We start from the raw sequence: 17059 nt of genomic DNA, 5'->3' as shown, positions 1-17059 counted from the left end.
TTCCTGTGATGGAAAAGAGAGAGAAAGACGGGGGGTCTTCAACATATTCTTATGCGTTGGCGGTGTATGCAGTCACGATTTAGCGTTAGGCGCTGGAGGTCGGCGTTGTTGCTTGGAATTTTGCAAATTTGGCTTGCATGAAAGGGTGGGTTTTTGTTCGATTAAGATACCACATCGGCGGTCCCCTTTCATATACGCAAGCATAGGATCGATTCCCAGCGTATGTGTGGCAGTATAGGTAGCATTGCGACAGCAGAAACATGAATAGACTCTTCTCAAAGGACTTGCATGCGCTTCATTGGGTATCTAGAGCCGAACCTGTCACTCCCATAGCCTGTAATGTTCTCTACTGCAGCCTCCTATCATCCCCCCCACCTCCCTCCCCTCCCCTCCTCTTCCTCCCACCCGTAACCGCCACCTCCCCCTCCCCCCCTCCACCCCCCCCCCCCCCCCCCCCCCCCCCCCCCCTCCCCCCCCCACCAATCATCATCATCCTCCTCCTCTTCCCCCGTTTCTTCTCCCCCCCACCACCCACCCCCCCCCACCACCACCACCCCGCTCTCCGCCTCCGCCTCCGCCTCCGCCTTCCACCGCCCCACAACCTCCTCCTCCTCCCGCCCCTCCATCCCGTGGAAGCTGGCGTGGTGCCCGCACCCGTCGCACAAGTACGACGTCCCCGCCTGCTGCGGGTGCTGCATGAACCGGTGGCACGGGCAGCTCGTCACGATGGACGTTTTGCTCCGGCAGGGGCCCCGGGGGGGGTGTAGGACATCTGGGGGGGGGGGGTTAGTGGGGGTGGGGATGGGGGAGGGGGGGATGGGGGGATGGGGATGGGGATGGGGATGGGGGATGGGGATGGGGGATGGGGGGGGGGGGGAGAAGGCGGACCTGGGCCCAGATGCTGGGGGGGTTGCTGTTGCGGGGGTGGGGGGCCATGGTTGGGGTGGGTGGAGTGGTGGGCGGTTGGGGGATTTGGAGCATGCGCGTTTGCGGGCTGGAGCGGGGTGTTTGTGCGCTTGGCTGGCTGAGGAAGGAAGTGGAGGGGTTGGTGATGGGTTTGCGGTGTTTGAGGGATACGGTACTGGAGTTATGGCGGATTTTTGTAAATAGACGGAATGGTTCCGTCTTGGCGGTCCTGGTCTTGGCGGGATCTAAAACTCTCACTCTTCGCGATGCTTGTTGTCGAAGTCGATGTTTTCAGCTTGGATATTTATGGGATGGTGGTATTCTATGAGGAATTGACAATTGATGAGACTGATACTCTCTCGGTACGGTGACCAATAGTTATGGTTCAATCTTCCACGTCGATTTCTTTGCATGCGTGAGCATACCTGGTAAGTGACAAGAAGCTCTCGAGAGGCTGTCTCTCGCTGTGCTTTCCATACACGTGAAGAAGCATCTAGACTTGGGTTTTCTTTGCGAATGATCCCCGACAAGCAAAGTGTTGCGAGGTTGCTTTTTGGTCTACTATTCAGTCTTCGGCCCTGTGTCCAGACGTACTTACGACAGAGATTGTTGTAACGGATATCCTGGCCTGATGACTTTGGAGATGTGGCCGTAGATGTCGTCGCTGTGCTCCCGAGGGAGGACGGATTAGCCTCTCAGGGGACTAAGTGCCTTCGTGCTGCTCAGAGCTGGTCTCATAGCTTCGGAAGAATGAGGGGAGCTCGTCCGGCGCATCTTTGGGTGACGAGACCGGATGTATACCATCTGGTGGAGCATTATTTCACTGTCAGACGGATATTGTCCTGAAGGATTTTCCTTACCAGGTTGGGAGTAAGACACGGTCCGAGTGTTGCTTGGTACGCACAGCATGATGGAAGGTAAAGTACGCAGGGATGCATGAGTCTTTGTTGCGCTGTCGAGGCTGCGCTATTAATGATGCACAGATAAATTCTACCATCGATCATACATTGGAATGGATCAATTGAAACTTTCTGCAATTGACACTCCTTCCGACCTCGTTAAGACATGTGCCTGCAACTTGAACATCCACCAGCCCAGCTTCCTTCGCCTCCATAAGCACTACGGCCACTCTTTGTGTCAGCGTTGACTCCTTTTGATTTGAATCGTGCGACTGCTCTCGAATGAGATTCTTTCGGCCTACACCATCTCCCGCGCAGGATCTCCTAGAAGTACGTTTATTAGTGGATAGACTTCCCAAAGATCGACACACTTCCTTCTCAGCTTCATCATTGTAGAAATGATCCTTTCGTTCTCTACCTCGGGACATGATTCATACGCTCGGAACACTCCGCTTGCACGAAGGCCAATGTGATGTGCCGCCTTGCCGCAGACCGTGGTTGCGATGCGTTTTTGACTTCCTAAGATTCCGTCTTCTGTGATGGGTATACTCGACTACAGCCTCGATACCTCCCTAATGTTGACTTCGGCCTCGTGAGCTTGAGCATAATTTTGCATACGGCTCAGAGCAATAGCTTCCTTGTCCTGCCCAGACACCATGTCTACATCGATGGCCGCACGCGTAGGCCGACTCAAGAATTCTCTACAATTCTGGGCTGACGATCTGACGTACAATCTACGGAACATTGGATTCGACGTTCTCGGTTTCATCTTCCAACACCTATGTTCGGATTTTTTAGAAGCTAAAAAGTTGTTGTAAAGGATTCTCTGTGGAAAGCCCTCAGCCGCTGCTGGATCCACATCCTCCCTGTAGCGGTCTTTCTATACCTTCTGAGGCTGAGACTCAGGGGCTACTATATTGGCGAGCACCTCGGAGGATCTTCAAGCAACGATCAAGAGGATAGTGTCACATTAGCATTCATTCAAGTCGCCGCCAAAATCCAAGTTCGTAATTGCATTCCATTTGGCTCATGAAGACATTAATTGACGTGTGCATTCAGGAACTACTCATAGTTGCATGCTACACAGTTGTTCTGTTTCAAGTCACAAGAGATGAAGTGTTACGTGGCGATGGCCTTCCTCTGGGTATTGCAACTTCTGGTTTCTCATTCTCACGCCTCAGCTATTTCGGCGCTTGCTTAATGGGGCGGTGTTTTTGGGGATTCTGAACTCGGCACGGAGACGTAGTGGCTATTCAATAAAGACACCAAAGTACACTTTCCCAAGGATCTTGCAAGGCACGCCTAGAGGGGAAGGCTTCAGCGTCGAAGCCTGGTCAATTGCGCCTCATGCGGCAACCGGTTTTTTTCAAACATACCTTTGGTCTGACAAGCACTGGTCTCCCGGTAACACTACACCCACCAGCACTATGTCAGCACAAGTACCCTCGCAAGCCTCGGCAGTACGCGCTGTCTGGACACACGATCTTCAGACCTTTAACAATGAAACATCGAAGCTTTTGTTGCCTCAGCTTCGTGAGTATGAAACCTGGATTGAAGGGGATGAGCAAAGAGGACCATACGAGGACATCATACTGAACCAGCCACTTTTCGCCATGACTAACATATCCTCCCTCACCACGATCTGGATAGCGCCAAAGTCCAACATGAACTCCGTTACGACGGGACTCGTGGTCATAGGTCCTATAGAAGAGAAGACTGGCCAACGTTACGGAGTCGGCTGCTCGATAGATGCCCGATGGAATAAAGCACAGCATATCATGACACAATCGTCATCATATTCGCTAGAGAACACTGGCAAATATATTGGCGCAACGATCAGCAGTGCACGCTCTTCGGCGGAAATCGTAGATAAAGCTTTACCCATAAATGGTAGTGACGGCAATTGGAGACACATATCAGCAACCAGGATGGCTTGAGGTCTTAGATTACATGGTGCCCACACAAGGTTATCCAGGAGAAGATACCCCGGGGCAGACTACCACCGCGCTCACAAACTTGATTCTCGTCACAGACGTCACATTAGACAGCTTAACCTTGACAACTTCTCTGCAGGTTTTTTGGGTCCAACAAATTGAGACCGTGCTTTCAACTGCCTTTGCCGACGCCGCGTCACGCGTCGCACTGAATTGCAGGAGGGTAGCCTTGCTCTTTTCACAGACTTTGCGACCGACTGTTCCGAGATCCCAAAAAGCTACCACTTTTTTTTTCCTGGACGTCTGGAGTTGGGCTTCCCAATGACCTTTAATGGCTCTACCACCGGTAAAACCTCACTTTCCCAATGATTATCAGCAAGGTGGTTTCTCTAATTCTACCTTGCAGGCTATGCGTATAAAGCTTCAAGACCAACAAACTATTCATCAATCGCCGTGCTCTCGCTCCACATCATCGTTGCCATAGCTCATACAACGAGGCTACTCCTGACGGAACGCAGTTCTGCATGTTGGGAGACGTTCGAGGAATTTGTTTTGCTTGCCCAGGTTTCAAAGAACCGATACCGATGATGTCGCCAACTGTTGCGCAGGTATCAAAAGATCTTCGACAATGGGATTGAATGCTCGCATCAGGCCGATACCGCACAGGGCGGCCGGGAAAGGCAAGCAGGAAGATTTGCAGACGTTCATCTCAAAGTATCATAGCAAAGTCACTGAGGTCGTGAAAGAAGGAAAGCCCTATGGTAGATTGTGAGAAGAGGGCCGTGTGGCGGGGAAAGGAGTGGTACGTGTCTAGGGCAGTAAGTCTGTTACCATGAAGCCGGCGACCTTGCGTACGATAACAACTTCGAATCTACACACATAGCTCAGAAATCAAAACGCCTTTTGATGTATTTTTTCAAAATATTTCGGCGGCCATTCCTGATTCAGCGCCGTCTTGCGATTAAGTCTGCCGCGTCGTATCTTGCTAAGATAGACGAGACCGTGCTTATGGGTTTGATTGCATGTCTACAATTACTCATTAGTGCACCAGTCATCTGTCGTTGATATTCTAGGCCTCAATAAATCGTGCCTATACAGCATAAGGTACACAGACTTGGTATCCGTTGGTTCAATATTCGCGAAAAGGAGCCGAGGAAGCACGGTAGGGCTTCCATCCTTGTGGGTTTCCGAGCTGTTTAGGGGTTTCATGATTTGTAACGTCCCGATTCTCGGGGCTGCCGCGGCTATCAACTGCCCCATCCGACAGACTGTCTGGTTCGTCTACTTTCGTCGCAGCCTCGTCTGATTCCCAAAACTCTAGTGCCTTTTCCAGCCATGTGTACATGCTTGAGAAGTTGACGCCGTGCTTCATCGTGTGAAACAAGATGATTCTGGCGGTGGAAGAATGTTGCAAGATCTCTCGAAGCCAGGAGTTGATCTGATTCCTTCCGTTCGTTACCTCGGCAGTATATGAAGGTCCTTTGGGCAAGACGGAGGTAGCCGATGACTTTCCTAGTGAGTCCGCGCCATCTGGTCCAGGCTTTCCACTCAAATCATTTGTGCGTCGAAGTCTTGTAGCGTGAAAAATTGAGTCGTAGCGACCCTCAAATTCATATCGAGAAACCTTGATGCCGTCTCCTAGCGAATAGCTTGGCTGTCTTATTTCGCCGCCATAATCATTAGAGATTGACCTGGGGCGGAAGACCGATGCAACCATGAGTCCATCTACGATGCAGCCTTCTTCTGAGATAGCGGTATTTAGCTCCATCTCCCACGGTCGTTCCTCGGGAGGCGATACGGATTTTGCGCCACCGATATGGTCATGCATTGCTTTCACAGCTCTGTTATTATAGAAGAGAGCCTCCCAACGTCGGTCCCGAATGCTATGGAAGTCATCGGTGAGATTTTGGTCTTTGCTTTCTAGGCCCCGATGGAAGCCCCTTTTTTGATCAGATCGACGGTGTTTGTCTAGGAGTCTATCAGAAAGATGATAATTGTGACTAAGAGAGCATTGATGAAATTCTTGAATATGTTGAGCGAATTTCTCCACGGAATGATACGACAGGAGCAAGTTGCATTCTCCATATCTGTGTTCGTCTACTAGATGCCTACCTCGCAGGGACCATTCTGGCGAGTCTTGATCAAATTCGTCCCCACAATAGAGGCAAATAAAACCGCTTGCAGAAAATGCGGCTTCAACACCAGGCAGAATGTCGCAACTCCACTCCACTTGTGTCTGGGAAGGCCGTTGCAGGAGCTCCTGGGACTCGAGTTTCGTCCTTCCGAAGGCAGGACGTGTCGAGCTAGCATGTGCCACATCCGGCTCCGAATCTTTATCTTCACTATCCAATCTCTTAGAGGCAGTGAGCGCTGGGTTAGAAGATACCAACTCGAGAATTCGAGACACATTGGAAGCAAGGCTCGACATACTAGCGCTACTCATCTGCGATGAGTTTTCTAAACGATCCAATTGACTTGAAACTGGATCTAGATGTGTAACGAAGCTGTTGTCGAATTCGAGAAGTCTGTGGGTAGATCCGTGGTTGAACGATGTCTGAGCCTCAGCAACATTTTTGACCTCTTTAGCGATGACGCTGCCCTGTTGGAGAATATGTATATTGTAGGAACTAGATTGATTTCAGCCCTCCATCGTATGCAATTGAAAAGACATGCATACCATCCTAGTAGATCAAGACTTAGCTGCATCCCCTGAAGATGTCGCGCTACTTTTTGATGAAACACGCTGTAAGCACTTTCCTCGCTGGCGACACGGAGCTTCCCGAAAAAGGATTTTATGATTTTCGAAGAATTGGCATGATGCATGGGCACATCTTTTACCCATTCATCTATATCAGCTCGGCAATTTTCGATTTGCGATGCAAGTCTACTGGTGTTCCGGGCTTCTGCACCAACAAGCCATTCTTCTGGGGTTCGCCTGAGGAGATCGGATATCGCTGTCAGAGCACTTTCAAGAGAGTCGATAGCTCTGAGAAAGCTTTTCACCGTTTCTGAGGCAGTCGAAACCCCGTGAACGAATTCCTTGAGCTTCAATATGCCATGCACGGCTTGTCCAACGAGACCTAGTATTCCCACAACGCCAGCGACTCCAGCGACACCTGCAACTACCTCCATTGTGTAATGAAGGAGGGTTGTGAGCTCCTTATAGATGTTTCAAGTGCGGAATACCCGCTTCGGTGTTGGTGTTAGAGTTTCAGCGTGTGATGTGTAGGTTAAGTTATTATCTATCTCAAAACTCTCCTAGGGTATACCTCTAAGGTAACCCTATACAAATTTAGTAATATAGCCGACACGCGCAGGAGTCACAGCTAAGACGTGGCTAAGAACCATATTTGGACAATTGGCGGTGGGCTTCTTGTTGCATCTTGTAATGATATGAGAGATGCCTTGGGCGGAAAGTGTAAGATACAAGTTACTAGATGCGAAAAAAAGAATGCGTAACAGCCTCGTCAGGAATAGGTGGCGTGCTGGCCGTACAGCCACGGAGGAACGCAGCACTCAGCCTTGATTTCCAATCATTGGCGAGAATGTTGGCCCAACTTTGCGCAATGCATCCAAGTTGATAGCCGTGCAGTGGCTTCCGGCGGGCACATACTCTAGGCCGAAGAGGTGACCTGCAAAAGGCGCTTGGAACCCAAGCATGCGGAACCCTGGGCCGGTGTTTCAACGGGGAATCCCCACACGGGCGCTGTCTACCTATAGGTGTGCCTACAAAGGGGCAACACTATTGCGAGAACGTGAAGAGACAGTGATAAGTTTAAGCTGTAGCAAGGCGGTCAAGAGCTAATTAGTATCTGTTAACACTGATGGAATCACTTAGAGGCGGACATCACGTTTAAGGCGGACATCACATCAACGGCACTCATCCTACCATAGAGATCTGACTTGCTGAGTAGCGATGGTTTAGTACCAATATTAAGAAGGTGACATGGAAACACCAATGATCGTTGTCTCTCTCGCTTTCGCAGGGGAACCATCATATCATATCTTATCTTATATTAGCGTTATCACTAGTGTATGCCAAGACCTGGAGAAGATGCCGAGGCTCACAACAATTCTTCGAACAATCAAAACAGAGCATCTTTCCACAGCACAGCCTTCTCTCTACCTTTAGTCTCCACCATGTTGGCGAACGCATATCAGATCGAGTAAAGTTGCAGCCATATTGAGACCATATCCAGCCTCAAACAATCCCTCGCCCCACGATGGCAGACCACTCAGCTCCCCCAGCATGCAAATACTTCAACGTCACTTACCCCCTCCCGTTCGTCGCCCACGTTGAGATCAACCGCCCGGACAAGATGAACGCCTTCAAAGAAGAGTACGTCCGGATTTCATCCTTCCTCGATATCTGCCTTTCGACGGTCCTAACACTCGACAGAATGTGGCACGAACTCCCACCCCTCTTCACCCACCTCTCCACCTCCCCCTCCACCCGCGCCATCATCCTCTCCGGCGCCGGCCCCAAAGCCTTCACCACCGGCCTCGACGTCCAAGAAGCTTCCCAGAATTCGATCCTCGGCCCCAACCCTGACCAATCGCGTCCGGCTCCCGACGGCGCGAGAACGGCAACGAGGCTGCGCAGGCACGTCGACGCGTTCCAGGCTTGTATATCCAGCATCGAGCGTTGCGAGAAACCGGTCGTAGCGGCGATACATGGCTGGTGTTTGGGGTTGGGCGTCGATATCAGCGTCTGCTGCGATGTGAGGATTTGCGCGCGGGAGACTCGGTTTGCGGTCAAAGAGGTGGATATTGGCCTGGCGGCGGATATAGGGACGTTGAGTCGGTTGCCGAAGGTCGTGCGGAGTGGGAGTTGGGTTAAGGATGTTTGTCTTAGCGCGAGGGACTTTGGGGCTGAGGAGGCGGAGAAGGTGGGGTTTGTGAGTTGGGTGGGGAAGAATGGCGGGAAGGAAGAGGTTGTGAAGGAGGCGTTGAGGTGGGCGGAAGTCGTGGCCGGCAAGAGTCCGGTGGCGGTGCAGGGGACGAAAGAAGTCTTGAATTGGAGTTGGAATAGAAGTGTGGAGGATGGGTTGAGGTATACGAGTGTTTGGAACTCGGCCATGTTGCAGTCCGAGGATACGAGAGAGGCTGTGATGTCGGGGATTACGAAGAAGAAGCCGAGGTTTGCGAAGTTGTGAGCCGATTTGGATTACGGCGTTTGCATGGCGATTGGGTGGGGTTGAGGGAACTTGATGTAGGCGTTGTGGGTGTTGGGAAAAGCTAGCTGATCTACAGGAGGAATGTAGACTGAGTTGCAGCATGAGGCCAGAGTAATTGGAAGCGAGCTTCCAACTAAAGGTGGTTCAGGCAACCCGGATTGGTGTGTCGAAACAGTGTATTTGAATCATTTGGACCTTCAACATTACTGTTTGCCAATACGGCCTATACTGCCCGTTGGCGTACCATTCCCCTGACCTGCGATCGCCGAGCCTGTTGCTGTCGTGTTCAAAGATTCGTTACTAAAAACTAGTCCTTAAGTGAGACTGACAGGATTCATTGCTTCGTTGCTGACGATGGCACACCCCAAAAATGCAGGCAATTGTTGCTTTCTTTTTTGGCATGGTGATTGTAGATGGAATTCGGCTCAGCTGTGCGTAGAAGACGAGGAGATTTCTGTCATTGGTGAAGAAACTTAGCAGGTGCGATGTGAAGAATCATTGAAGGAAATCTACCTAATCCGTAAGAATGAGCGGCTCAGTCGTTCGCTACTCTCAGGCTCGTGCAAGAGACAGACCGGGTCGTTCACTCCATAGAAAGCGCCTAAGTCCGATCCTGAAGCAATGCTGCTTCGATCTCGAAGAGGCGGATGGGCCTGTCGCGTAGCTTTGAGAATGCTCGTTTCACTTAGCTGAAAATCCAAGTTGCAGTCTGCTCAACAACTTGAATTGCGGCTTGTCTGAAGACGTATAGCGTGCAGGCAATTTGTTAATGAACAAGCACTCAAAGTCCAAGAGTCTCGAGAGATCTCTTGAGGTTGTCAATGGACATAATCTGCACGCATAGATTATCGGAGGTCTCGGCGCTTTGCTGGTGGTCAGCGCAATGAAACGCTGTATGTTGGCCTTTCGAAAATCGCTCATGCCATGAGACTTGTCTGTCTCTCATTTCCTGGACCAAACCAAACAAGCCATGGGAACCTTGAGAGTTGTTGACCTCCTGTGCTACAGCCTTTCTGGCCAGTGTACGCCACTCATCGCCACTGAGATCAATGTTAATGGCCATGGGGCAGTCGGGGCGGCCCGTGTGCCGGCTATCAAATGGCGAAGATGGATCGCCGAAACGAAACGCTATCTTCTCGGCTTGCTTAGACCTCTCCTCAATGTGCTTGAGAAGCTTGGCGTACTCGATGATCAGCAACTGTAAGAGGGCCCCAAGCAGCATGGTATTCTGCAATGCGGTGTTGTATGCCTGCAAACAATTATGACATGCAACAATGCTGCGGCCGAGGCTTGCTGCGCTTCTCAATGCTCCCATCGAATATGGGAATGATGTTTCTGGTAGCGAGTGGAACTTTGCTAGCATCGAGTAGAGGCTGGACAAGCAAGAACAGCCTATTACGGCACTCCCAGTGCTACAACTGTTGCTGTCTACCTTGCCTGGGACATTAGGTGGAGTTTGCAACCGTAGGGGAGTATCGGCAAGCGTAGAGAAAGGTTGGCCTAGATCCTGCGAAGGGTCCCAATCAGGAAGGCCTTGCTCAAGATTGGACGCCGGGCCTTCAGGAAGGTCAAAGCTGAAGCAGTCTGTATCTGGAAAAATTGATCCGTTCCCGGGTCCAAAGGGGAACGTATCTTCCTCTTCAAGGCTGTTTCCAGAGAAGTGGAAGCCGTCTGTCCCCAATCCCGGATCGTTTCCAGAGAAGGTTGCAAGATGCGAGTCTCGGGGTCCCACATCTGCTGCACCAACATCTAAACCCTCCGAAGCTCCCATGTTCTCTTCCCTGTCTGTACCTCCTGCCTCTTCATGCCGCCGTTTCCGCGGTCTTCCCATAGTCTTCTTCTGCGAGTAGTGGCAGGTGGTGCTTTCCGATTTGCAGCGCGAGCATCCTGCAGCTTCCCCCGAACACTTTAGCTTTCGCGTACCTGCATAACAAATATCGTAAGCCACAGGTCCTTCAAATGACAGAGAATAGCCTACGGCACTCGTCGCAGGCACTAAGCGTCTTGTGAATCGGAGGTGCTGTTGGAGTGGGCATGTTTGTCACCGGGTCAGGGCACTTCTAGCTGTGGAGACCTTCTCTATACAAGTAGCCAAGATACGGGCCGTTCTGATCGTATTGTCACCTAGGCGCATAGCCATGGATCTATATAGCAATGCTCACCAGAGTCTTCTGAGGTATAATTGGAAAGCTTGCTTTCTTAATGCTCGAGACTTCAAAATAAGAATGGGTGCTACGCTAAGAGGCTAGTGACTAATCATATCCTCGGATTTCACGATTTTCAGTCTAAAACATATCTTATTTCTTCATTTTTGATCTAAATACGGGTACGTCCCAAATAGGAAGCACTATAAGGCTAAACCCCGATTATTAAAATACTATTTACATCTTTCTTTAATTTCTTAAACGCTATATACTATATAATAGAAAAGTAGATTACTAAAATTATAAATCTACTTAAGCGTCTTTTATATAAATCTATAAAAATAATATTTAACTAAGTATTAAAATATATATATTAAAAGTAAGGAAAATAACTATTTAATACTCTTATTCGAGTAAAGTTCGACGATTTTTAATTAAAGCTATATGAATTTTTTCTATTAAATTTTTTCTAATTACGAGAATATCTTTAATATAATCTTTCTCGACTAAATTATTTTTATTATATTTACTAACTAAATAACTAATTAGATATAATCGCGAATATCTAATTAATAGCTTTAAAATCGCTCTTCTTATTCTTTTATATTCTTATTTACTACTCTTAATTTTCTATATCTTTCTTTAATCTTAAAGCGAAGATTACTTAATAAAATTAACTTTAATACTATTACTATTCAACTTCTTAATTCTCTTATTATACTTACGAAGAATAGTTCTAAATAAAAAAGAATTAAGAAGTTTATAACTTCGAGATAGTAGTAGTTAACTTAAAAGTATATAAAAGAGATAGAATAAAAAAGATATATAAGAAAGATAGTAAATACTTAGAAACGTTTACTATATAAGTAAAGAGATTAAAAATAACGTTATACGCGTAAGATAATAAGAGTAATACGTCGTAAGATAACTTCTCTAAATTCTCTTACGCCTATATTAAATCCTACGCTTACATCTATTCACTATAAAATATATAATATTTATAAGCTATTAAATATCGTAGTACTATATCTAGATCTTATCTACGATATCTATAGAGTCTAGATTTAATAATATAAGTTTAAAAAGTATAATATTCTATATATATATTTCTTTCGTAATAAGAGAGAGTAGAGATAATATTATAGCTACTATATAATTAGATAGATCTAAAATTAATAATCTATATTATTTACTTTAATTAAAGATAATATTTCGCTAGAAATACTTTAATCTTATATTCGAAATAAGGAAATATTAGTCTTAACTTACTTTATAAAGAACTAGAATCTAATCGCTAATTTCTATATTAAGCTCGATAAATTAAAGCGAAAGATATATAATATTTACTAGAGAATCGAATTTAATATAAAACTTTAAATTATCGAGTTATAGACTATTTACGATAGATATTAAAAGAATTATTTAAATAATCTTATTCTCTATTTAGCTAAGAATATAATAAATTTAAAGTCTTTATCTTTTTATCTATTATAATTAATAATAGCGAAAAAGATATTAATCGCTAGAGTATATATTTAGATAAATATATTCTATTTTAAGAAATATTAATATAAATATAAAGGTTATATAATTAGTTAAATATAGAATATTTCGAAAATAATTTAAAGGCTTTTATCTCTATCTTAAGAACTTTAGATATTAAATATAAAATTTTTCTCTTTAGATAAAAGTGAAAGCGAATCTAATTATAAATATTAGTTAAGATTCTATATATATTATTAATATATCGAGATTTAACTAGTCTACTTAATTGAATATTATCTTAACTATTAAAGATTTTATATCGATTAAAGTTATTTATTCTAATTATTAATAAATAACTATATTATTAATAATATATTAAATATTCTAGATAATAATAAGAAGAAAGATAGTAAGTATATAAAGGAATATAAGGGTATAAAGATTTAAAAGAATTTAAACTCTAAAAAGAAAGTTCTAAACGTAGATATATAGCTATAATATTCCTTAATTATCTTTCTTTCTCTCGCTCTCTCGAGTTTATAAAAATAGTTCCTTTAATAAAAATCTTTAAAGAGCCCTCGAAAAGCTTTTAAAGAGTCTTTTAAATATTATAACTTTATTCTTTTTTTTCCTCTTAAAACTCTTTTATTCTTCTCTATTTATCTTCTAATTTTAAATCTATAAGAAGGCCTCTTTAATAAAAGCTCTTAAAGAGCTCTCGAAGAGTTTTTAAAGAGTTTTTGAAATAATAAATTTACTAATCATCTGCAAATCTAAAAAGTTTCTATAAAATTTGAAATTGCTGATCGCGCGTTTATCGCGGAAATTATAAAATCCGTCGAATTAGTAAATCTAATTAGAATTCGTCTAAATTCTATCGGTTTAGTAAATCTGATTAGAATCCGTCTAAATTCCGCCGATTTAATAATTATTTTAATCTTTTTTACTAGTTCTATTAGTTTAATAGTAATACGTATAAAAAAGAAAAGTTCTAATAATTAACGTTATAATAATAAGATTTTATAACGATAAATATTAACGCTAACTTAAATTTAGCTACGAAATTAGATAATTTAATAAAATTAATTATATAAGTAATACTCTAATATAGCGTATAATAATATATATATTAATAATAATATATATTAATATTATATATATATAGAATAGTACTTAGAGTATATTAGAGTATATTATATAAAATTTTTAAAGTTATTAAAAATTTTTAAAGTTACTAAACTAATAGAACTAACGAAAAGAGTTAGAATAGTTATTAAATCGACGAAAAGAATTAGATATAGATAAAGTTTACTAAATAAACTAAATCGTACTTATAATACGAACTCGACGGAAATCGTATGAAAAGAAACTTTTTAGATTTATAGATAATTTCGATTACTTAATTTTAAATTATATTAATAACTTAAAAGTCTTTAGTAAAGAGTTATACGTATCGAATCTTATAATAAATCTATTAAAGCTTTATATACTTTAAGAATAGTTTAATTATATATCTTTATCTTTAATTAAAACGAATATCTCTTTATACTTTTTAAAATATAATATAATTAATAAATATAATTATTCGTTAAATATCGCTTATATAGCGTTTTCGACGCTATTCTTAAATAATATAGTCTCTTTTTATAATATTTATATAAAAGACGTTAATTTTAAAAACTATATTAAATACTTAATAAGATATAAAAATAATAGATTTATATAATACTCTCGCTTTTATTAATAAATTTTTAATATTATAATAAGAGCGTAATCTAGAGAAATTAATAAATAAATTTAAAAACGCCTAGTTAATCGTAATATAGATCTCGATAAATTATAAAATCTCGTTATTAATAATAATAGAAAAATCTTAAATATCTTAATTCGAAAGATCTAGAGTTTATAAGATATATATCTCTATTAATAGCGAGTAAAGATCGAATTAGAGTTATTTATCTATTATTAAAAGACTTTAAATATTTTCTTTATTATTAATACTACTAATTTTTAATAATATAATCTCTATAAATATATACTTAATAAGAATAAATATTTTAATATTATTAAAGTCTAGCGTTATAGTATAATCTTTTATTTAATTTAATAAAATTCTTATATTATAGCTAAATATTTAGATTTATACTTTTATTTTTTATTTAAATATATATTATATAAGAAATTCGATCTCTTAAATTATTAATATTAATTCGAATAGTAATTATAAAGAAGTAATTATATTTATAAATTTCTATAAATCTATAATATATTAAATATTAATTATATTATCGAATATCTTAAGTATTAGAGAATTAAGATTATCGCTATTAATCTAGATAACTACTTATCTTCTATAATAAAGTATTTATTTAATTTTTTTTTAAAGTATACTAATACTCTTTATAAGTTAGCGAAGCTTCTTAATCGAGTATAGTATTATAAATATATATAAAAGTATTATTAATAATATAATAAGACTATTAAAGAGATTAGATATTAATTCGCCTTTCTATAGCTAGAGTAAGAGATTTCTATTATTAATAATTATAGTAATCTTATCTATCGAATCTTTAAATTAGCTTATAATAACTTATAGCTTAATAAATATTAAACTACGATAAATATAGCTTAATTATTAAATATCGATTTCGCTTTATATATTAATAAGAAGAGTATAATTTATTATCTCGCTAAATATATCTTTAAAGAGAAAAAGAAGTTTAATAAACTCGTCGATATAGATAAAAATTTCTTTTATAATCTTTTATCTAATATCTTTATACTTATCTAAATTATAAGATTATATAATAAAATAATATTAAAACGTAGTTAATTTATTTAAGAGATATACTATTTATTATTTAGCTATAGTCTTTATAATAGCTCTCGCTTAATAATTAATCTTAATATTTAATTAAATAATATTTAATATAGAAGGCTTTATTTAAACGAAATAATTACTACTCTAAATAAGATTTAAATTAAACGCTATTACTTTTATAATAAAACTTTAGAGAATTAAAGTTTTATATAAATTATATGAAATTATATCTAGCGAAATAAGATCTTTTAATCTATTAGAATTTAGAAGATTTTATATCTATATCTCCGATTTAATTAAAATAAGAATTACTTCGAGTAATATCGAGCTAAGATAATACTTACTTTATTATCTCTTTTATAAGATCGATCTATCTAATCTATTAATTATCGAATAAGATTAAAAATAAGTCTATAAAGACTATCGTTAAGGGGAATATAATTATCTATTAAATTCTTTAAAAGACTTATTTATCTATAAACTATCGTTATTAAATAAGTATCTTATCGATATAAATAATAAAAATCTAGACTATTAAGATAAGAAGCTATTAGTTCTTCGAAATCTATATTATAATAGTAATATAATTTTAATCGAGACTAATTTAAAAGATAGACTAGAGAATCTAGATTATAATTAACTAATAAGAGATTTTATTATCGATATCGATAAGATTATATTATATATCTAATTTATTTATAATATAATTAATAGCGATTCTCTATCTTTAGTAAGTCTTAGCGAGATTAATAATCTAGTTACTCTTAATACTAAATAAAGAAAAATATTTAATTAAATTATAAATTACTATTAATAAGATAATACGATTTAACTTCTTCTCTATATTAACGATATAACTAATATAGAAAAATTAAAAGTTATTAATATAATATCGAAATATCTAGTCTATAACTTATACGATTAAGAAAAGATTTATTTAATTCTAAGAGAAGCTCTTATTAAGATAACCGCTTACTTAATCTATAATTCTACTCTATATTATCTATTATTATTATTCGTAAAGAGAAGTTTTTAATAATTAAAAGAGAAGTCTCTATCTCGACTTTAGAAAGTCTTTTAAAATTACTAGCTATTAATTATTAATAAGAAATTAATAATAGATATATAAATTCTTTATTATATCGATCGTCGATTATATTAAATTAGATATAAATTTAATATCCTTTATAAAGAGATAAATATTCTTTTTTATAGTAATTTTAGATAACTTTCTTTAATTCTTACGATCTTTCTATATAGCACTCTTTCTTATAATTCTAAGAACGTTTTAGTCGACTATCGAGTATATATAGTATTTAATTAAATCGTTATTTTTTTATAGATAATATAATAGTAAGATAACTCGTTTAAGGCTATTTAATTTTATAAGACTCTTAATTAACTATATAATAAGTCTATTAACGTATCGAGTTAATAATCGCTTATAACTTAAATAAAGAAATAACTTAGTATCGTAAAGTAGAAGTTATTTTATAACGCTCTACAATTATATATTATTAATTATAAGATAAACGACTATAATATTTAGTATTTAAAGTCTCTTAAGTATTTAGTTATAAATATTTAAGCTATTAATATAGATAAAGACTTTAAATAGACGAGTTTAAATAACTATAGCAATCTCGATAATAAAGTATTACTATTAAAGAAAGTAAAGGTTATACTAACGTAA

At 39.9% G+C, this 17059-nt stretch overlaps 4 protein-coding genes across 4 annotated transcripts; 2 read left to right on the top strand and 2 right to left on the bottom strand.

Annotated features, from left to right (window-relative positions):
* Positions 1–3232: 3232 nt before the first annotated feature.
* Positions 3233–3742, top strand: HO173_007529 (uncharacterized protein; the record flags this gene model as incomplete). Its single annotated transcript, XM_037309432.1, has 1 exon — positions 3233–3742. One exon carries the CDS (start codon positions 3233–3235, stop codon positions 3740–3742), a length of 510 nt encoding a protein of 169 aa, XP_037163511.1.
* A 1126-nt stretch (positions 3743–4868) lies between these two features.
* Positions 4869–6871, bottom strand: HO173_007528 (uncharacterized protein; the record flags this gene model as incomplete). The annotated part of the gene is made up of 3 exons (XM_037309431.1): positions 4869–5707; positions 5852–6366; positions 6417–6871. 3 exons carry the CDS (start codon positions 6869–6871, stop codon positions 4869–4871), a joined length of 1809 nt encoding a protein of 602 aa, XP_037163510.1.
* Positions 6872–7962: 1091 nt separating this feature from the next.
* Positions 7963–8895, top strand: HO173_007527 (uncharacterized protein; the record flags this gene model as incomplete). Its single annotated transcript, XM_037309430.1, has 1 exon — positions 7963–8895. The coding sequence occupies one exon, from the start codon at positions 7963–7965 to the stop codon at positions 8893–8895; it is 933 nt and encodes a 310-aa protein (XP_037163509.1).
* An 802-nt stretch (positions 8896–9697) lies between these two features.
* On the bottom strand, positions 9698–10952 carry HO173_007526 (uncharacterized protein; the record flags this gene model as incomplete). Its single annotated transcript, XM_037309429.1, has 2 exons — positions 9698–10839; positions 10895–10952. 2 exons carry the CDS (start codon positions 10950–10952, stop codon positions 9698–9700), a joined length of 1200 nt encoding a protein of 399 aa, XP_037163508.1.
* Between the last annotated feature and the right edge of the window lie 6107 nt (positions 10953–17059).

The sequence above is a fragment of the Letharia columbiana genome (assembly GCF_014066305.1).
Source record: "Letharia columbiana isolate WasteWater2 chromosome Unknown Sc0000025_s0, whole genome shotgun sequence".
NCBI classification, from domain to species: domain Eukaryota; kingdom Fungi; phylum Ascomycota; class Lecanoromycetes; order Lecanorales; family Parmeliaceae; genus Letharia; species Letharia columbiana.
The sequence above is the reverse complement of the archived record's forward strand: the minus strand, read 5'-3'. Positions and strand labels throughout refer to the sequence as shown.